The 22,269-nt window shown below is 41.8% G+C and overlaps 1 protein-coding gene across 1 annotated transcript; it reads right to left on the bottom strand.

Moving 5' to 3' along the window:
- Nucleotides 1-774: 774 nt before the first annotated feature.
- Nucleotides 775-21,115, bottom strand: brd8b (bromodomain containing 8b). The gene is made up of 18 exons (XM_083915943.1): nucleotides 21,072-21,115; nucleotides 19,422-19,518; nucleotides 17,516-17,585; nucleotides 17,362-17,411; nucleotides 17,110-17,232; nucleotides 16,939-17,019; nucleotides 16,640-16,704; nucleotides 15,871-16,049; nucleotides 15,228-15,419; nucleotides 14,758-14,851; nucleotides 14,440-14,576; nucleotides 13,565-14,003; nucleotides 13,351-13,388; nucleotides 13,075-13,265; nucleotides 12,105-12,197; nucleotides 11,049-11,117; nucleotides 10,553-10,838; nucleotides 775-2,354 (listed from the first exon to the last, which is right to left on the bottom strand). The coding sequence occupies exons 1-18, from the start codon at nucleotides 21,088-21,090 to the stop codon at nucleotides 2,295-2,297; spliced, it is 2,283 nt and encodes a 760-aa protein (XP_083772069.1). The 5' UTR covers nucleotides 21,091-21,115; the 3' UTR covers nucleotides 775-2,294.
- Nucleotides 21,116-22,269: the final 1,154 nt, after the last annotated feature.

The following is a 22,269-nucleotide window of genomic DNA, read 5'->3' as shown; positions in this document are numbered from 1 at the left end:
TATCTGCTGGACCAATACTTTTAACTTGCTTCCACAACTTCTTGAGTTTTAAGTTGCTTAGCAGTGATGACACAAGGTTTGGCGTGTCAGCTCATTTAGTCCACTCAATGGAAGCAGAAAGCTAATGCTGGAAACCATGTTGCAAAAGCAATCCCTCTACCAAGTGAAATATCAACGGTCCCATATTGTAAAAAGGAAGATTTGAAATTTTATAATATACAGCAGATTGAGGGACTGTACACTGTGAGACTATCAAAACGCTCAATCCAGACAGTCGGTGGACTGCCCAAAAACTGTACGGTGACGTGGAAAAGAATTTCCCCTCCCTACGGGACAAAGTCTAAAGAAATGCATTCAGAATTCAGAAACTGTGTCTTTAAACGAGCTGTCAGGACTCCTGTACAGTTGTGATGTCACAACTATACTATATATAGAAAGTGCTGCTACAGTGACTTTACAGTCATTCCCTGACTGCAATGACAATGCAGAGAGTGCAGATGACCCAGAAACACTGACTAATCAGAGCAGACTGGGCTTTTCAGGAGAGGGTCTTAAAGAGACACGTGCTAAAACTGTGTTTCAAACAGAGGGCTAATAAAGGTATAATCACACAGACAGTATGAGAAAAATGTGTTTTTGGCCCTTAAAGTGTGTAAACATGTTGGAGTAAAAAACAAATACACAGGTAGAACCTAAAAAATGAGCATATGTTCCCTTAGAGATCAAGACTTCAAACTAAGCAAACACACAACTCCGATATGATTTAGGTTTAGATCAAATAATCTTTTTATTTAACAAATGTACAACAGAACACATGATACATGTATCAGCTATCCAAACAGAACTCTACATGATCCATCTCACAGGTACAAAACTTGTTTTTGTACTCCCATCTAACACACATTACACAGACACCTTTCATATGCTACCTACATAGCGCACACTGGCTCTATCCTACGTGACGAGAAGGGATGCATCAATACTATTTCAGCAACAACAAACTCCACACCCTACGTGTCAGTCCATTAACACGCGCAATGAAATACCTGTATTTTACATTACAGCCAACTACTTCACAAAGAATACATTGTTCACTCTCATGAAGACACAGAAGCGTTGAAACATTAGTCTGTTTGCATCATTAAAGGCTGAAAATCAATCAGTGTCTTTTCCCTTTGAAATATATTTCCTTTATAGACTTTTTATGCTCTACCTTCAAAGGCGGTTAACGGCTTCCATTCATTCATCGTAAAGAGCTGCGGCATTTATCTGAGGTTAAGATCATTCATCCCGTGAACAACGTGTTGTTTTTGTTGTCAGTTTTATCATCATAACGCGGCAGAGCAGGGACCGTGGTGCTTTCAAGGACACTCCGACATCTGAGATCTCCAAGTCTGCTGGCATATGACAAACCTTTACATGCAAAAAAAAAAACATGTAAACGGAGTGAAACTGGTAACGGCAGTACCACACACAATCGATGTCGACAAAAAGCAACAAACTGTTTACTGTTCTCAAGCATGTGTCATTTCTGTCTGCAGGTCATTCATGAATTTAATGGAAGCTCTGGCCTGCATGAAGGTAGGTGGTGAAACTTAAAACGTGCTTTGGAAAAACGGTCAGCATGAGCGTAAAGTGTGACCAGTTAAATGACATCATCAGATTGTCATTTCATTAATGAAGAAGGCAGAAAGATTTGTGATGTCATAAGGTTTCATCAGTGATCAAACTGATCTGGCGTCAGTCCAACATGCGGTACTAATGTGAGTAGCAGTTTTGAATTTGTGGAACTGTACATTATGATTTGTCGTGTGGCGTGCCCGTTTGTTGTTGCTGTCTCGTGTCTTCACAGTTTGGTGCGGGGCACTCAAACAAACAGATCTGTCAAGAAATCAATAAGTATTAATGCATCCGATGAGTAGAGCTCATTCATCGTTTGATCCCAAACAAACTTTTGCTGGTGAAAGTGTTCTGTCTCTCTCTCTCTCTCTCTCTCTCTCTCTCTCTCTCAAAGTTCTCCACTGCTCCCTCAAAGGGACATGATGAACTTCTATCTTTGCTGGTGAAATGATACTTGGGGAAAGTGGAGTGAAATCCCATGGCGCTGCACATAAACCAAGCGTATGAGCTGGAGAAGAAGAAGCTCTGTGCAGCTCTTTCAGACGCCCTGAAAGACACACCCATCCACATACACCCGCGTCAGAGCAGGCACACAGAGACGGCACAGTCCTCTTCAGAAAACAACCAAAGTGACCCGCGAGCACTGAGTGAGTCTTTGTCTCTCTAATCTCAGTCTATTTCTTCATTTTGAGGTCGGCCTCCATGGCACTACGGCGACCCCTGGTGCCCCCGTCCTGCAGCAGAGAAACAGACAAGGAGAAACGGGGGGGACAAGGAAGAGAGGGACAGAAAAGAAATTGACATAAGGATGTTAAGGTCGAAAGGTCAACTGGACAGGCAGGGTGAAGAGAGGCCTTGCAGCGGGCCTCCGCACGCGATTGAGCTCCGCATTAAAAAAAAAAAACACTGCACAGTCCACCTTGGAAGGCTTCCTCCCCAAATGAAGAACAGAAAAGAAACAAACAATGATGATCAAAAAAAGGGAAGATTTCAAAAGAAAAGAAGGAGAAAAGAAATTAGAACATGCAGAGACAAGGACAATCGCACGTAAACAGAAAAACACAGGAAACCGGCATGGGGGCATTAACCGAAGGTCGACGAAAGCTGGGTGATGAAAGGTTACTGGAGCCTGCACGTGTGCGTGTGTATGTGTGTGTGTGCGTGTGGTGACGATAGTGTGTCAAAAACAGAACTTAAAGTTTATGAGGGTGACACAGTGTGTTGAGAGATTTGTGTATGTGAAACTCAGAGAGAGGAAGAGTGAGAGACAAAGACTCTTTAAAGTGTTAATCTGGCGCAAAATCATCCCATGGTCTTTTTCGGCACTTACATTCATCCAATAAGCCATCGAGAACACTGATTAGCTAGGGGCAGTACGGTGAAGGCATTAAAACGTACTTATGTAAATACAGCTCAAAATAACACCAAACCTCTGCAGTAGCATGAGAAGAGTCCCTACACATAAAACAAAGCACCAACAACGTAGATAGCGAACACATAGTTTATTAAAAGAGTGTCTTAAAGACTTACCAACTGGCCCCTGTACCAGCTCCTCTCATAGTAAAGTCCATTCAAGTCAATTACCAAAGTCAATCCAAAAGTAAGGAGCCCATTGGTGCTTTGTTTTATGTGCAGGGACTCTTCTCATGCTGCTGCAGAGGTTTGGTGTTATTTTGAGCAGGATTAGTGGTTAAAGAAGATGTTTTATTGCCTTCACCGTACTGCCCCGAGCTAATCAGTGTTAGCAACATCTGGCTGCTAGCAGCTGTCCAGGATATCTCCGTTAATAAAAAACTGTATTGATGGCTTTCTTAATGCCGAAAAAGACCATGGGAGGATTTTGCGCCAAAATGACACTTTAATGGTTATCCATACAACACATCACTACAGCTGAGAGCCAGGGTTCTGATGGTAGGTTTTATTTGTGTCTTCTTCTTGGTTTGTTTTTCTTCAGGACTACCGCATTATATATAGTATTTAAAGTTTATTACCTTTAAGCGTTGGTGCATCTTTCACTTGGCCATCACAACTGTTGTAAAACCTGACTTACTGGATAACTACTTTCCACCAAGAGGAAAAACAAACTCCTTTGATCTCATACGTGTCAGTGCAAACCTGCATAAAGTTGCATCATGTTTGACTGAGAAGGAAACAAAACAGAAAATACCATCTTTTTCATTTAAAGGCCACGAAATCCTGTTTTCTCAGCTGCTCACTGTGAGGGGAAGTTATTTTATCTGAAAGATTTCTGTATTTCTGTGTATTTTCATCTGAGCTCTTCTTACATCAGTTGGAAAAAGGTGATGTCACTTCTGTGCACCAATCAGGATTTAGCAACATTTAAAGTCGACAGTTACGGGGTTGTTCCTCATGTTGCCTGACAAATCTAAACAATCAAAACACACCCACACAGTGCTGATGAAGCAGATTAGAGCTATTAAGAGTGTTGTTCCAAATCAATATTATTGACAATTCTTTCTGATTTGGTCCTAATATTATGTGTTATGGAGGATTCAAAATCATAGGAACTTACACTTTTAATGAAGATAAATTACTTCCACTGGGTATTTTTAGGGAAGTGAATCAGACAGCATGTTAAATATTTACGTATAAACACATGTTTTTCAAACGCATTTTGCTCATGTATATTCTGACTAGTCATTTATTTATGGCTAATTCTGATAGATTTTTTCATGTTTTTTATGATTATGATCATTTTTAACTATAAACCTAACATTAAGATCCCTTATGCGAGTAGTTACTCTCAAGTTTACAGGTGTCATTTTGGTTTACGCACCAGTGTGGAAACCAACAACCATTTACTTCTTTCCGTCATCAGCCATGGCTAAAATAAAAACTCCTGCTGCTTTGTAACATCATTCAGAGCTGCACACAACTCGGAGAATTGCCTGCAGCTTCAAGCTCTACTTGCGGTGCAGATTTTTTTTACTGGGATAGAACAGATCAAAAGGATGCCAAAATAACTACATCGTGATGCCGATATGTAAACAGTCTGAATTCATACACTTTCGGGGGTGTACGCAACACAACGGGCAATTTTAAAATGCTGTGCTATGAAGGAGATGGGAATTATTAATTTGTATCATTTGCATCTTTGCATTTACTTTATACGTAATCACAATTATTTATTCATTTATTTATTGGGACCAAGATAAATACTGAGCGGGACAATGTACAGCTGAACAATCAACCTGTCAGTGCTTCCTGATAGACAAACTATGTAATGGTAACTTTCTTTTAAATGACCTCAAACCTACTTTGATATTCCTGTACTGCATTTTCCTGCTCTTTATCTTTACGTATACACTGTTACAATAGATCTGCAAAGCTTATATTAGCTGATGTATCCTTGGCTAATTGTCAGTCTAGTCCTACTCATAAATAGCTGTTTGTGCTTAATGCAAAAGGAAAAAAAATACAATGACTTGATACTTTATAGATACAAAATAGCATTAAAATTGTTACATAATTATTAGTTTTGAAAACAGTGGCAGTATGACCAAAGATGTTAAAATGATACTTCAAATGACCTGATAAGAAACTGTTGAATAGTCACTGAATATCTGCAGTTAGAATATTATTCATTAACACCAATAAGTTTTTTTTAGTGGCTCTAACAAACACTTTCTATTTCTAAACAGTTTTGCTTCCTTGAATGCTTCTGAAACACAATCGAGAGAAAGAAAAGAGATGAGAGGGAGCGACAGATGTGTAGAGTGTTACATTGTGTGTGTGTGTGTGTGTGTGTGTGTGTGTGTAAAGCGTGGCCTGGTTCTGGTGAAATCTGAGGGAGAACCTGAATACTTACAAAGAGAGAGAGAAGGAAAGCAGGAGAGGCCATTGGGACACTGTCCTGTAGGAGGACAAACATTGGAGTGAGAAAGAGAGAGAAAACACACACGTGCGTGAGAAAGCAAGTTTCATACAAGTCTGCGTCAAACACAGACGCGCGCAAAGGAACAAGGGTCCGTTCGACCACTGCAGGGCACAGACAAACACACACACGGGAGCATACGCACACACAAACACTCACACTTAGACTTCTCATATGCAGAAAAGGTAATATTGATATACATAGACTAGACACATACAAAGACAGTTAAACACACTTGAGAGAATCAGGTAGGACAGCTCACAAACACCATACCACAGTTCCCATCATGGCCCCTATGAAAGACACCAGACTTTCAGTCAGAGCACTTCCATGAACTGCAGATGTGATTATTTAAATATTGTACAGCTCAAAAAAGTTCAAAAAAGGTGTGACTGTCTCATTTGCTTACTGTAGAGGAACAGCCGAACAAAAATAATAAAAACATGTAATATACTGTATATGTGGAGCATTGCTTAAAATTCATCCTTGAAAGTAAACCATTTTCAAAATTCCCCTTATCTGGACTCCCTGAGAAATGGTCTTAATTTCCCATATATTCCCTGTTTTGAAGTGACATTTCTACATTCTACATACTTCTAAAAATGCCTAACAGCAGCCCTGTTAGGCACGCTCAAAGACTCCCACGGTCAAACAGTTAAGAAAAACTAACAATCTCATAAACTACGGTATATGAACATCCATTGCAGACAATAGCAAACAGACAAACAGTTGAGTCAGAGACGGCAGATGCAGACAGACAGAAGTTAGTGAGGAGAGGTGCAGCCAACATGCAGCAACAACATGAATCAGCAGGAAAGTTGTGACTAGTGTTGCACGGTATACCGATACTAGAAAGGTACCACGGAACCAAGTCACTAGAAACTATTCTATTAGTACCGGTACTTTATGAACTTTGTGCGACAGTGGAGCAGCGTGTCTGTGTGCAGCTGCTCTCTGCTTCATCACTGCCTGCAAGTGATGTGTCATGCGCACAAGATGTGGCCAAAAACACCCTTAATTTGCATGTGAGTCGCTGAGGAGGCCGTTTGACCGAGTAGAAAATGGATGTAGCGGGATGTGACGTGTGGTCGTACAGACACCACCACAGCACGGTGAAGAAGGGTAGACACTTTTATCCAGTGGTGTAGAAAAACACAGCACAGAAAATCATCTGTGCACGGATTCTGGATTGAATTTCTGACCTGTGGTCATTTGCTGCATCCTCCATACCTCTCTTTCCCATTCACGCCCACACGCGCGCTTTATCACTGGTCACCGGCGATCCAAACCCATTCAGAGAGAAACGTCACCTCCGAGTCTCGTAAATCCCTCTAGGGCCCTTTTTTTGTAATGGAAACACTTCATAGAATAAATGCGCGCTAGAAAGCCTTCATCTTTTGTTCAGACTCAGCTACTTATCACAGGCAACTTTCTTCTCCTTCATCCCCAAAGCTCCACAGCACTTTACACAGTCGGACGCTCAGCTTCTACTGACTTCAATGGGGAAGCGTACAGCGGGTTGTTCCCCTGCAGCCAAACTAGACGCTCATTGGATAAATGCTGGGCTTTGTCCCGCCCATTGGATGCTCAGCGTCTCTGGGGGTCAATGGGACAGTGGGCTGCATGATGATTGGATAAACTGTCTAAGATTCTCCCCCCATCACTCACACTCACAGGCGGTCACATGCTGCACATCATGGCAGAATGTTGTCGACCGATTTGCGAAACCATTTGATAGCCTTCCTTATGAAGAGAAAATTAGAGTTAAACAGCAGGGCAGGTCAACTCCTAAGATTGATTCAGTGCAATAGGTGGGGGAAAGTAACAGGTCTTTTCAGGTGTCCTGGTATGACAAGGTGAGCTGGCTGAAGTGCTGTCCCAAATAAAAATGTACTGTTGGCCATGCCTCTTGATGAAAGCATCTCAGGGATGTGTTGTCTGGTCAAAAGGGCAAACAAAAGGCATGAAAAAAAGCAATGAACATGTGAGTGCATGTGCAAGGTTAAGTTTCCTGGGCAGAGTCAGGGTTGAACATGCAACAAATGAAGGTGCTCGCATTCAAGTAGCAAAACAGAATGAAACAGTCAAACAAAACAGGGCTTTCCTAAACCGCCTTATTGACGTGACTTCCTTGCTTGGCTGTCAGGAGCTGTCATTAAGGGGGCATGATGAGAGTGGTGAATCATCCAAAAAGGGGAATCACAGGGAGTTTACAGAAACATTAGCAAACTATGACTTTGAGTCTCTTCTTGCTTATGTCGAGGAGGTCAGTGGGGGCTTTCTAGGCTGTCTATGCCAAAGCAGCAGATCTCACATCGGACCAGCAAACGGAGCCCCTGAGAAAGTGCCGTCTGTAACAACTGCAGGATCCCAAGGGGCGCTACAGAAATCTGTACATGGCCATTCTAGACAATCTTTCAGAAAAGCATGCGCATCTTAGAATATGTCAAGCCAGGGAAATTTGATGAGATGAGACAAGTGTTTCCAGAGGAGATTTTTCAGAGAGTCCTGAAAAGTTATGGCCAGTTCTTTGATTCAGGGAGACTGAATAAAGGACGGGGCAACAGGGGAAAGCTTTGTGATTTCTTCCCGTTTCTGAAAGACATGGAGTTGGAAAGTGCAATGCCTCAGATATACAAACTGTTGTCATTAGAAGCAACAGTTGGAGTGACATCTGCAGGTGTAGAGAGGAGCTTCTCCTGTTAAAAGCGGCTCAAGTCTTCCTGAAACACAATGGGCCAAGGCCGTTTAAGCAGCCTAGCTCTGCTGCCATTGAGAGGACACTGGTCAAGTCCCTGGAAAAGACGCCTAGTTGGTACGACAAGGTCAAAGATCATTTTCTTGAAAAGGACCAAAGGGTTGAATTTACATATAAATAAACAAACACATTTATGATGTAGGCCTGAAAAATGAGCTTCCCCTCCTTGAAAGACCAGCAGCTGCCACTGATGTGTATATGTTGGATACGTGGACCTCTTCTGGTAGCTACATTAACCAACTATGCTAAGCGTATATGTGCAATAAAATGTATGATTAAAATATTAAACAAAAGAATGCTTTTGTAACAGAATAATTGCACAAAATCAGGCAATTGTAAGGCTTCTCATAAAAACACGGAACATGAAAGGGTTTCCAACACACCAAACCATTCATTTTTGCAAAGTAATGGTAAAATAAAGGCCTACAAAAAAATCCGAAATTAAGAGGCGCTCAGGAGTCGAAAGAGCCGGCTCTTCTTCGGGAGCTCCCTGAAAAGAGCCGAACATCCCATCACTACTGCCTGCAGCCAGAGTGGACGGGGTTTCATAGTAACATGTCACTCACAGAGCGAGACAGACATGGCTGGATGTGGCTCAAGTGCTCTGTTCCTGCCGACCGTCTGGGCGTGTTTATAAGCAGACGCACGAAGTGAAGTTGCCGACAGTAAAGGCAAGTCCACGCACACCACAAAGCCGGTCTGACCAATTACCAACTTGGAGAAACATCGAAACTGACAGATGTGAGGACTTGTTCAAAGAGTTCAGAGAGCTGCAGGTTAGAGATAGATAACATAAATACCCCCTGGATGTAACGTTAAGTCAAGCGAGTGTTTATTTTGTGACAAGTGAACTTTTTTCACCATGCCTGACTGCCACCTGTTGCAGGAGGCAGTCAGGTGTAAAGCTAACTGTTTAACTGTCCGATGTGGTTCACACATCTCTGTATGCAAACAGTTCACACCGGAGACATTAACTTTACCAGAACATGCACTGGTGTTTACAGGTATGCTGATCAACAACACAACTACGCCAAGAACCTTATATTGGCCAAAGAATTGTCCAGATAATAACGAACATGTTCTTGTTTTCATATGTCCATGTTCTGTGACAAATCTTAATTTTTTTTTAAACTGCTGCATAATCATTTCATTGTTGTTATAACAAGTTAAGTAGCTATAAAGCTCAGCAGCTTTAACGCACGCAAGCACACACGCCCACTTTTTAGGTTTAAGTGCTTTCATTAATAACAATGAATAATTAATAATAGTTCCACATTCTGTCATCTTATATTTTATTGCATTATTTTTGATGAGGTTTTAGTTTCCGCCATGGTATTGTTTCAGCATCAGCATCGAGATATTTTAGGCAGGTATCATAAGTCATAATTTTGGTATTGTGACAACACTAGTTGAGACCAGGAGATATTCCACTGAAGCACGTCGTAGCGAGCCGAGAATAGACGAACAAACCGCCACTGGGTCGACCAGATGTCTCAACGGTGTTGTGTATTCAGCAATGTGTGCATGTGATGTCTGAATCGTATGATGCCAAGCTTCTGAAAGATTGGATCACTTGCCAGCTAGCATCACCGAATCTGAAGTCACACCGAGTGACTAATTAGTGAAAAGGAAGTCAGTTACAGGAAGCTCGTAGAATCGGCCAAAATGAGAAGCGCTTAGTTCCTTTGCATAGAGGCTCTTTAAATTCATGGATATAAAAGTAGCATGGATTCAACAGATGTGGTGCTTCACAGTATTGTCCCATATCGATGGAATGAAACAACACACATTTGTGGCAACACAGTTCTCTATTAACAGTGGAACATACCTATTCATCCGTTCCTTTACAAAAAACCTAACTGATAACTATTTCACATTAAGTCTGCATACAGTAGTAGGACAATAGACATCAACTTCTAAAGCTGAACAATAATAAATGTTGAAAAGCTTGATGCGTCATTACTTATTCTTTATAGAACTATCATAACTACAGTATATGAATGGGAAATGTTAGGTCAACAACAAGTAACTGTCAATCTCTGAGACCTTTTTCACCAACAGCTGAGTGAGTGGACGATTTGTGTGAGGGTCCCCTAAATCCAAAAATGTCCTAAATAAATTTGGAACAGACGCACAGCTCACATAGACTGGGCGCCTAAAAGAAAAAGAAAAATTATATATAAATGGGAGGACTTCCGTTTTCGCTGCATCACCTGAAACCTGTCTGAACGCGGCCTAAGGAAATCCTAGTTTGTCCCCAAACGAGTCGCCCAACCCACCTTCTCAGCCGGCTCTCCTTGCTTACGGTTTCCCTCCCTGCCACGAAGGCTCTTGGCGGAGATGGCGCTCTCTGACGTCTGCATGATGAGCTGGGTGGCCAGGAACTGCTGGACGTGCTCCAGGACGTCACGCTGCATCTCTAGCGCCATGTGGTACACGTCGTGGTCTGACGAATTGTACATGACGGCATTCTGAAACATCAGCATGATGTCCCGCTGGAACTCGGCTGTCGTACGGATCACGCCGGACTCAATGTTCTTTTTAATGGCCGACAGATCCATGGGTCTGGAGCAGGGAGGATGGTTGAAATGGAGATGTGTTCATTAAACTGCGTTTACCATGAAAAATCCACATTAACTGTTATCACACTGTTATTACACAAAACTCAATTACTGTGTGGCATGAATGCACAAATATATATATGTGTGTGTGTGTGTGTGTACATGACGTGTGATGCAATCTGACTAAAAAAGCGAGTGAGTCCAGTGTCCTTACCTGTGTACGATGCTGTGGTAACCAGGAGCAATGTCATCTGATACAGGCTGCAGGAAGACACTGGCATACCTGAGAGGAACATGAATTCACTGTAAAACATCTGTTTCCCTTTAACTGTTGGAAGTGCTTCTGTTCCACACCTTGTTTTCCCATAAAGCTTTTATTTCCCAAAAGAAGTAACACAACATACTTGTATAGCTGTTACTGAGGTTTATTGAGAAGAACGAGTGAAAACTACTATCTGACTTTGGTAAAAGTGGAAAAGAAGCTTTCAAATTAATGCTATATTGCTCAAAATCAGAGTATCTTAGGTTAGCCAAAACAGAACAAAATTCTTATTTAACAAACAGTAGAATACGGAGTTCAGTCCCCATTTAGACTCATTAGAGTGACCCACTCATTTATGAGCTTGTTTCACAAATCTTTGGAAGCTATCGAATATTAGCTATGATTTTAGTTAACATAAAGCTTGACTCCTTCTGTTCAACAAAAATCTTAAAATATGCAGAAAAATCTGTTTATGGTATCGGGACTGTAGCTACCAAGTCATGTTTCTGGGAATTCGGGAGTTTAGGAGGACTTTAGGAGGAGTTCACACTGGGATATGACTGTTTTTAGACAAAAACTACTAATGGCAAATGGACTTGGACTTGGACTTTTACTGATGGCAGAGGCTACCTTCTCATCATCTAACCTGATCCTTCAAACCACTTTCACACTAACATACAGCACGGAGAGAAGAATGTGCCGGCAGGGAGCAGTGTCTCACTGGTTCTTTAGTGCATTCCCACTAAAACTAAATAGTTAGCACCATCATATTTCAAGATAACAATTACAGTAAACATGATCAGCTGAAATATAAATAACTGCGGGAAAATATGACTATCCACTCATTCTGATCATCTTCTGTCAGACAATAAGTCTCCTGCTGCTATTCGCTGACCTGCAGCAACTCATGATGTGATAACCTTAAAAACTGAGGTGCTAACAAACCTTCTGACACTGAGGTATTGCTAAAGTATTAAAAGGTTGATGCATTCATTATAGAAGTTCTACCTGTGGTTGGCAGCAGCTCTCCACACCAGCATAATGGCTTTCTTCCAGATCTTCTGGGCCTGCACTGCCTCCTGGTCCTCGCCGCACGTAGATCTGATGCAGAAAGAGAGGAAGTGAAGACAGACGGGGAATTATGAAGTGAAGTGCCCAGTGAATGAAAAAGAAGCAGAAGAGAAATCGCAAGTGGCAGAGAGGCAAGTAGAGACAAAGGCGCACACTGTTAGAATTTTGATGTAAGCAGCCAGAGACTGCTTAGTTCAGAGAAATGGAGCCCTAATCTGATTCAGAGGTCATGACAAGAATACTTGTGACAAATGCTAGCTCAGCTTTAATCTAGTCTTAAAGCAACACAAATACAACCATGTTCTTGTTTTCATATGTCCATGTTCTGTGACAAATCCTTTTTATTTTTTTAAACGGCTGCATAATCATTTCATTGTTGTTATAACAAGTTGCTATAAAGCTCAGCAGCTTTAAAACGCACACACACACACACGCACACTTTTTAGGTTTAAGTGCTTTCATTAATAACAATAAATAATTAATAATAGTTCCACATCCGTCATCTAATATTTTATTGCATTATTTTTGATGAGGTTTTAGTTTTCCGCCATGGTATCGTTTCAGTATCGGCATCGAGATATTTTAGGCAGGTATCATAAGTCATGATTTTGGTATTGTGACAACACTAGTTGAGACCAGGAGATATTCCACTGAAGCACGTCGTAGCGAGCCGAGAATAGACGAACAAACCGCCACTGGGTCGACCAGATGTCATGACAAGAATACTTGTGACAAATGCTGGCTCAGCTTTAACCTAGTCTTAAAGCAGCACTTCTCCTAAATATGCTTTGAACAGGGGTCATCTTAGGACATGACCCTGGATTCACACAACCCCTTAACCACTACATGTTACCTAACAGATCAAAACAGTTATGACACCATCATCGCAGTCCTTTTTGACACCTACAGCTGGGAAGAAGAGGCTGGGCTGCTGGCCAGTGAATCCGCCGTGTAGCGCTGGGAGGGCGGACCATAACCGTCTTCACTCTCACTGGCTGCCCGCTCCACCTCGGACAAATAGGGCCCCTCCCCCTCCTCCTTTAGCTCCATCCCTTCTTCTGGGTCGCCCTCACTCCCCGCCTCCTCCTCCTTCACCTCCTGGATTCAAGAACACACACAAATATATTGGGTAAAAAAGAAAGAACAGTTGTGCATGTGTGTGTGAGTGTGCAAAGTGTGTTACCTTGGACTCTTTCCCGGACACAGAGCTGTCCTCAGAGTCTGTGGGACAGAAATGAGAAGGGGGTTAGAAAAACAAAGATTCATAGGCATAATCTGTGTGCGTGTGTGTGTATGTGTGTGTGTGTGTGTGTGTGTGTGTGTGTGTGTGTGTGTGTGTGTGTGTGTGTGTGTGTGTGTGTGTGTGTGTGTGTGTGTGTGTGCGCGACACCGCCCACCTAAGCAGGGCGGGTTGGGCTCCGACTGGCTCCATTCCTCTCCTTCACTCTTTATGGTCACTTCCATGGCCTCCTTCCCCGTCGCCCCTTCCTCCGTAACCTCACTTCCTGTCGCGCAGTCGTCGGAGTTGACAGAAGAGGTGACATCACTTCCTGTTGCCTCAGGTCCCTCACAGTTCCCCTTGAGCTGTTGTTCTCTTTTAGTTTCTGGTTGATTCTGGGTATCTATGCCTGTAGGGATCAGGGATGACATCACGGCCACATCCTGGGACTCCTGTGTGGGGTCAGAGTCTTGGACTTTGGGTGCCGGGTCTGAAGTCTTTAGCTCCTGGGTCTCCCAGGGGCCCGGGAGGGTGTGTCCTTCTGAGACAGCCTCTTCACACAGGGAGAGAGCCGCTTCCACTGCCGCTGCATCCAAGGCCTCGACAGAGTCATCGACCTGGGAACAAGGAGGGTAAGACAGAAGTAGAACATTAGATTCAGGGAATGGTGTCTATGTTACATAATCACATCTATAGGTCTCCTTATGCACTGGTCAAGCATTTGATTTCTTTGCGCACACATAAAGTACATGATAAGATATTTGAAATTTTGAGTGGATTTTATACTTCTCTACAGCATTTACACAAGAAATAAAACACTCAAAAAGGTCAGAGAATTGCAAATTTCTCTCTTTGGGATCCAGTTAAAGAATGCAAATTAAAAGTCTGGTGCTTAGATGTGTTTTCACATTACCCCTTTACATACTGGTGCAGTAATATGTTTTCTTTGGATTACAGTCTATTATGACTTTCAAATACTCAGGCATCTTCATGGTGAATGAGACAAACTGATGTGGACCATTTATTTAATTAATTAATAAACACACTATGTACCTTCTCCTCTATGATGGCAATGATGTCTCCTACTGTCTCCAGGTCCAATTCGTCTCCCATGTAAGACACAGCTACAAGGTCCTCTTCCACTAACCCCGTCTCCACACCCAGCTCTGCCTTCACTTCTGCTTCACCCTCTGAAAATACACACAAAGGAGTCAATAAGCACACAGTAAAAAACTGCAAAGTTGTGAGTAATTGTGAGTAAGGTCTGAACCCAGCATCATTATCTTGTGTACAGCATGAATGGTGCAGACCTTTTATATTTTATTCAAGATATAAAGCCACTTGTGCACTGAGAACAGAAGCCAGACTTACCTGTAATGACGTCATGACCGGGCGGTAAGGCAGTGGCGGCGGTGGCTGTCTGGACTCCATTGGTGAGGCTTCCAGCAGAGTCTCCCTCCCCCACCTGACATTTAAAAAACAAACAAACAAGAAAAACACATAAGTGAGGTTATAATCCACCACTGCAGTGACTTTTAGACCCACTGAAGAAAAATAAAGTTCAAAATAATATGATTGACATCAGACTAGAATATTGCAGTAAGATCTGTAGTCTGTGAATCATTACTGCTTTAAAAGAGTCACCACAACAGTGAAAAAATGCATGCATGTAGTAATAAAAGCAATAGCTTTTGTACAGCACACTGACTAATTCAAGCTTAGGTTTACAGTCGCAATCTATAAATTATCTTTTACAGCGTTTACAACTGAGTTTTGCTCATTTCAATCCCTGGTATTCTTGAAGTTTTAGATGTCATGATCCAAGCTGAGCTAACTCTCACCAGGCGGGGGCTGGCCGAGATGAGGTTCCCTTTTTTCAGCAGCTCTGACAGGAGAGGTGAGGGCGGCGGCGTAGACTTCTGAGTTAAGAGCCTCTTTTGTGGTGAATCGTCGACTAGAGCGGCCAGACCTCCATCTTTGGGCCCCGGGCCTGGAGCATCTGCCGCCGGTAGAAACACTCCGACCCCCTGGGCCTGGCAGAGGTGGCAAATTATCCGTGAGCATAGTAAGCTGCAATATCTCAACTATTTCCTTTTAGAACGAGCTCGGATTGCCAAAAACACCATAATGTGAGATGATACCATACGTTTCCATTGACGCATAATGAGAAGAAAAAAAAGGTTGAGATACAGAGGGGCAGTTTGGTGGCCAACAAGGACTTTAATTGGACCGGGGTTCTTAGTGTTGAATTACAGTATATGGGACGTAGCCAGGGTGAAGCCTGAATTATACTTAAGTACAGTTACTGTGAGTTCTAATATGTTCTGTGGAATTCAATTCAGAATAGAATATGTGAAAATGATGCTGTAGAGAAGGTAGTCTTTTCTAGATAAAGAAACCAGTCTTGTCAGTATTCTTTTGGCATGTAATCGCTGCTAAAAAAGTGTATAAGGCAAAAATGGTTCTATACGAGCATGGTCTTACAACGGAGTGGATGGTGGTGGTGGTGGTGGTGTCATCAGAGGCAACACCTCCTGTATCCATGGGTGGCGTGGCGACCGAAGAGTCAGCCTGAGAGTCCATGGCGGGGGGGCTGGCACCCAGAGGAGAACGAACAGTTACACTGGGCTGACGCTTAGGTGTGTTTTTCACCGCCTGACGTGCTGCGGTGGACAGAGAGGATAAGAGGGGGGAGGGAGAGAATAAATCAATCTGTTTATTTAAATTAAGATCAAGAAATCAGAAAACAAACTGCAGAACAGAAATCAGGAGCAAGGCATCCTGTGAAAGCACAGTTACATCAACACATGCACATCACAGAAAAACTCCCATGTCTTAACAAATAAAAAGATATTCAAATAAGAAGGCAGGTCAAAGTATTCCAGTAGTTGTAGATTTGTTTAATTTACTGGTAAAGCCCTTATTATTAGAATATAGATTTAATGTACTTCACAAATGTTATGATGCTGTTTATCAATAACATTGAGAGCAATGTGTCTGACACATTATTGTTTCTTTATTCTTTATCTCATTAAACCCCACAACACTGCAATAACTGTGACATTCATGAAATATTTCTCTTGGCAGATTTTCTGTGTAAAGCTCTCACAACTTAAACCTCTATCACAACCACCCCATGTGTGAGGAATGATACCTGCCATAGAATTAAGCATGAAGTTCACAATAAATACGCATATCATCCAAGATATTCAGATTTCCTGCAGAAAAATGACAGTCAACAGACTGAGCCTACCTTGGTACGCTGTTTCTGTGGCTTTCTTTTTCTGCTCTGCTTCGTCCTCAGCCTGCTTCTTCTTTCTGAGGACAGACGGTCACACAGTTTAACAATCAGAGGAGACGATATGTTAGTAAAGTAGGTGTAATTATATCATTATAGTATAGTATTATCATATTTTATAATAAAATAGGGAAATTGTTGATATTTATTGCATATGAATCATTTGTGTCTTCGCTGATAGATGTTGAGTCACACATAGTCATTTTTTGCATCTCTAAAATGCAACAGTCAAAAAAGGGTAATGGGAGTCTCACAGTGTGATGTCGGCCCACAGCTCCTTCAGCTGGGAGTCCATGTGACCCATCTGTATCAGATCCACCTCTTTCTTCAACTTCCTGTCAGGACATAAAGCACAGGAGGGTTAACATTGGGTCTGGCAGTTCTCAAATATCTTATAAGCGATCTTCTTTGAAGCGTCTTTGTACCTGTACTGCTCTTGCGTGTTTCGTAGTAGTTTTTTCAGTTCCTCTATCCTCTCAGTGGTTAGCCTACGAACAATGACATCTTCTATGGTTTCCACCACCTCGCCCTTCTCACCTCGCTTACGCCTGGAAACAAACAAGACAAATTGTTTAAGTCCACTTACAAAATACTTTACCTGGGATAAAAAAAAAAAGTGACAACATATTATAATCATGCATATAGGCATGTATCTGCGTCTGTACTATAATACTGACTTTGGTGCTTCTGTGGCTTCCAGCAGCTCAGAGTATTGCGAGGCACAGTGCTGGAGAACAGAGAGAAGATGTGTTATCCCGCGTAGAGCAGAGCAAAGTTCTCTTCACAAAAGACAAATGGAGAAAAGATTATGCAGGTTTATAGCTCTCTTACCTTCTGTGAGAACCAGTCTGGTGGACGGCCCGGCTCTGAGAAAGGCTTGATGGCTCTACTTACAGACACCCTGGAAGAATTACACCACAGACTAAACACACATGCTGAGAAAACAGTCTGGAAAAAGGTCTAATCACGTTGGGAATAATCAAAGACAACTGAAAGGGACAATACACAACAGCTATAAAAAAGAATTCTGATGTTAATTAGAAAATGTTTTCATTTTTAAAGGGTTCAGCTGATACATTGTTAAAAAAACAGGTTGCGGTTGGTCCTCTCTTACAATCTGCTTACTCACGGTCTAAGACATGGTCCACCACTGTCACCTTTCAGTCACTATAAGTTGCCCAAGTCTGACCTCTAGTGGTGAAAATTGAGACTAACATATTTAACAGGATACACACTAGTATTTTTGCACCATGCCCTAAAGCAGGTGTCTCAAACTGATCCAGAACAAATCATTTGTGTGAAGACAATTCAGGTGATTGAATGAGTCGAGTCAGGTGCGTTCTTGCTTGGTTGGAATGAAAACCTGCAGCCACAGAGGCCCTTTACTGGATCAGTTTGACACCCATGCCCTAAAGGATGGACATATGTATGTGAGCTAATAGGCTCATTTAAAAGAAAAGAAAAACCTTCAGTTTGCCCCTTAATTAAGTAAAAGATTGCTGCATAGATGTTTGGACTGATTTGTTTGCAGAGAAAGCGTGTTTTTTTTACTTGGGGGGTCAACGTCACTATTTAACCCACGTACCATATAAGACCACTTGCACCTTGTGGGCAGTGGACTGTCCTGATCTCGCAAGCTCCATTGTGTTTTACTCACAGATGAGTCTGATGACGTGCGGCGGAGAAAATTTGAGAAAGCTTGACCTGCGATTGAACCAATCAGCGTTGGTGATTAAGTGTGATGCAACGAGAAGCGACTGTTCAGTGTCAACAACATGGCGGCTCCCGCGGATGAGATGAGCGCAGCGATGGAGCAAACCGCTCCCTAACGCTTTTTTCTCTTGGACCCTCTGTTGGAATATGGACCGGGCACCTGAAATTGTGCCTTTACCGACATGTTGTTTACCTTCTGAGCTTTGTTTCCACGCCGTTAGAACGCCATATGCTTCATTGATCTGACTGGTTGATTTGGCCCGTATGTTGGTGATAGACAGATGGTTTCAGCAACCAGTATTTTTGCCCCTTCCCTAAAGATCTCCAAACGAGAGTTCCCAGGTGGATTTTCCCAGTACATTCTTGGACTATTTATTATTTTTAAATACACTGTGAACATAATAAAGCGTCTCATTCTAAGCGGCGAAGCCTGACACAGAAGAGCGGCAGGTGCACGACTCCAGTGCTGCCCTCGGTCACGCAGCCGGTTACTGAGTGATTTCTGATAGAGGAATCTTATTGGAAGTATTTTTTGCTATAACATAAATGTGTTTTGTTTTTATCTTTATTTATTTAGAACTGTAGTTTAACTTTCACAGTACTGTGTCAGACTGTCAGACTGTCGGCCCGCCCGTATTTAGCCACTTATTTATGAATTTCACTGAAACACCGCAGCCTGTGTCAGAGTCACACACAGAGCGTGAGTCAGGCGTCTGGTGTGTGTATAGACTGGCCTGTGTGTGTGTGTTACAGTTGTTTTCTGCCGATTTAATGAAGAGAGACACGCAGTCTATGGCCGTGCATCATAACGCACGCAGCGACTCCTTTCAGATTCACACACCCCTCAGCCTGCAAAGTGCATGATTTATGACAACGCAAGAAACACTTTATTACCCATGTATTCACCTAACGGTACTTTGGCCCTAAGTACCCAACATATGGATGTTTTAATATAACATCTGCCTGTTTTCTGATAAACTGTGGCTGTCCTCTTTGTGACTGACAAAAACAGTTTTTTCCTCACCAGTTTTGGTCGCCGCTCCTCATAACAGAGGAGGCCAGGCACAGTTTCTCCCTGAATGACCAGGGCTCCGTTGGCCCCACATTCAGTATCTTGTGTTCTGTGGGGAAAAGTACAGTAAAGTAAGATCCTAACGTGTAAAGGTATTTTTGGCAGCTGCTGGCTTTTTACTAACTAACTGAAATGCTTTATTTCAGAGAACAAACAATGAACAGACCCATGCAGAGCTCAAACCCAGGTATACTTATTAATCCTGTTATTGGACACTACATTTATTTTTTCATTTGGCCCATTTTGCTCAAGCAAGAAGAAGTCACTGTATTTTGGGTACAGAGTCCTTCAACCACTCAGTTCGGCTTCATTATGTTATTAAACAATATTCATAACATACATACATATAACATTCACAAAACACACAAGACAGATAAACGTGACATTGTAGGAGTACAGTGTTCTCTGTGACATCTGTTGAATCAAGCTCTTTCATTTCAGTTCTGTTAATTGTCCTCTCAGGATGAGTATAGTCTTGTTTTATTTATTTATATATATAAATATATATATTTATATATAAATAAATATATATATTTATAAATGATCCGTTCAAAAAGAGATAGAAGAAAATGATTCTCACAGGGTACAGGGATGAAGGGGTTTGATTATCAGTTTGTTTGTTTGTTTGTTTGTTTATTTCTTATTTATTTATTTAGTGTGTTATTTATTCTTATTTCATTCATTTTATTTGCTTTTTTTATTTTGAATGAATTTATATTTTGGATACTAAAATAAATCAAAAAGTTTGTAATTGATTAAATTGAATAAATATAAATCTTAAATAATGTATTTGATGGAAATATATGAGATATACATTGTGTTTTGTAAAATACTTAAACATTGGTTGAATTTGGAAAATAATAATATTAATACAATGTAGGACAGAGGAAAACGCTAACTAACAATAAATCATGGATTAAGGGTGGATTAAATAAGCGTGTACTCTTTCCCACTCCTTTTCGTATGTCAAAAACCGTTGTGTAACATTATTATTTTCTGTATGACCTTTTCTATTTTATTTTTGACATGTTGGAAATTAAAAAAACAATCATAGTAACAAATAACGTTACTTTAAATGACGGACTTGTCCACATAAAATCCAAATAAAACGGTATGTGAAGTATTAATGATGTAACGTTAAAAAATGAAAATATGCGCTGTTTACATGCGTTGTTGTTTTTTAATGTTTATCAAAGTTAGCCTGCTGGATTGTTGATACTCATTTGTTAGCTTGTATTGTGTTCAGAGGATGCTTCTAATATTTATTACAGCATTTCGTATTTCCCTCACAAGTGCTGGGGCTTCATATAAAACTGATGTGACAACAGTTATGAGCGGTGGTTCTTCAGACAATAACGTGCACTTATGTAACTCACACATACATGCATATATTTAAACAGTAGCGTTAGCTTAGCACAGTTTGTGACGGGGGACACTTTCACGAGACACACACAGCGACACGGTGTAACGTTTCTATTAAGCGACAACGATACAAGCTCCAACCAAACTACACAAGTAGTAATGTTTGTTGTTTGTTTACGGGCAGTTTTTTGCTCTAAAACCACGGAGAACACCAAGAAAAAGTCGGGAAATGTTACTCACTGCCGATACCGCTCGCCATTTCTTTTGTGATAAGGCCGAGAGCACAACTTCCGCCGGACAGGTTTCGGTGGTGCACACATATTACGGCCGTCTAACAACTACAAAATACCACATATTTCAATTTATGCTGGACATTGTTATATTTACTATAAATGTTATATCCCCAAGCTTTTTATTATTTTATGTGCTTTTATTAATTTTTTAATTCTTTTTTTAAGAGACAGAGAGCCTAATAAATATTTGTAATAAGTATTTGTAGAATAAAAACGCTTACACGTGCTAAAGGGCCCTCTAGGAGCCAAAACGTGTGCTCAAGTACTCTCATGGGGGCCAAAGCACATGCTAAAGTGCCCTCATTGCAGCCAAAATGTGTGCTAAAGTGCTCTCATGGGGGCCAAAACGTGTACTAAGGTGCCCTTTTGGAAGCCAAAACGTGCGCTAAAGTGCTCTCATGGGAGCCAAAACGTGTGCTAAAGTGCTCTCATGGGGGCCAAAACGTGTGCTAAAGTGCTCTCATGGGGGCCAAAACGTGTACTTAGGTGCCCTCTTGGAAGCCAAAACGTGCGCTAAAGTGCTCTCATGGGGGCCAAAACGTGTGCTAAAGTGCCCTCTTGGCAGCCAAAACGTGTGCTAAAGTGCTCTCATGGGGGCCAAAACGTGTACTTAAGGTGCCCTCTTGGAAGCCAAAATGTGCGCTAGTGTCCTCATGGGGGCCAAAACGCATGCTAAAGTGACCTCTAGGGGAGCTTACCTGTGCTCCCCGGGTCCTATGTACCCCAGCAAGGCCATACAACATAGGCCTATGTAGACCCTTACACTACCCCCTAACCCTGTCCCTCACGCTAACCCTAACCGTAACCCTTTAGGCAAGGCGAAGGCAGAGTCTTATGCGACCGGGGAACATAGGACCCTTTTGGGGAAAAAAGGATCGGACCTGGGGAACATAGGGATGACTAGGGATTTCCTTTTCGCCTCTGCCCTCTAAAAGTCTTCGCACGCCACTGCCTTCCACACATATGAGTGACATTACTAATCTGCTCTGGAACAAGTGAGGTTAATCTATTAGAATTATGTTAATGTCACATATGGTGCATGGCTATCCCATAACACTAGTCTGTAAAAGGAGCAACAATGATGTGATTCCCAGAAACAATTTTATTGGTGTCCCGATTCCATTGCCCGGGGTTCATCGTTCACT

Source organism: Echiichthys vipera, assembly GCF_963691815.1.
Source record: "Echiichthys vipera genome assembly, chromosome: 6".
In the NCBI taxonomy this organism is placed as follows: Eukaryota; Metazoa; Chordata; class Actinopteri; order Perciformes; family Trachinidae; genus Echiichthys; species Echiichthys vipera.
The sequence above is the reverse complement of the archived record's forward strand: the minus strand, read 5'-3'. Positions and strand labels throughout refer to the sequence as shown.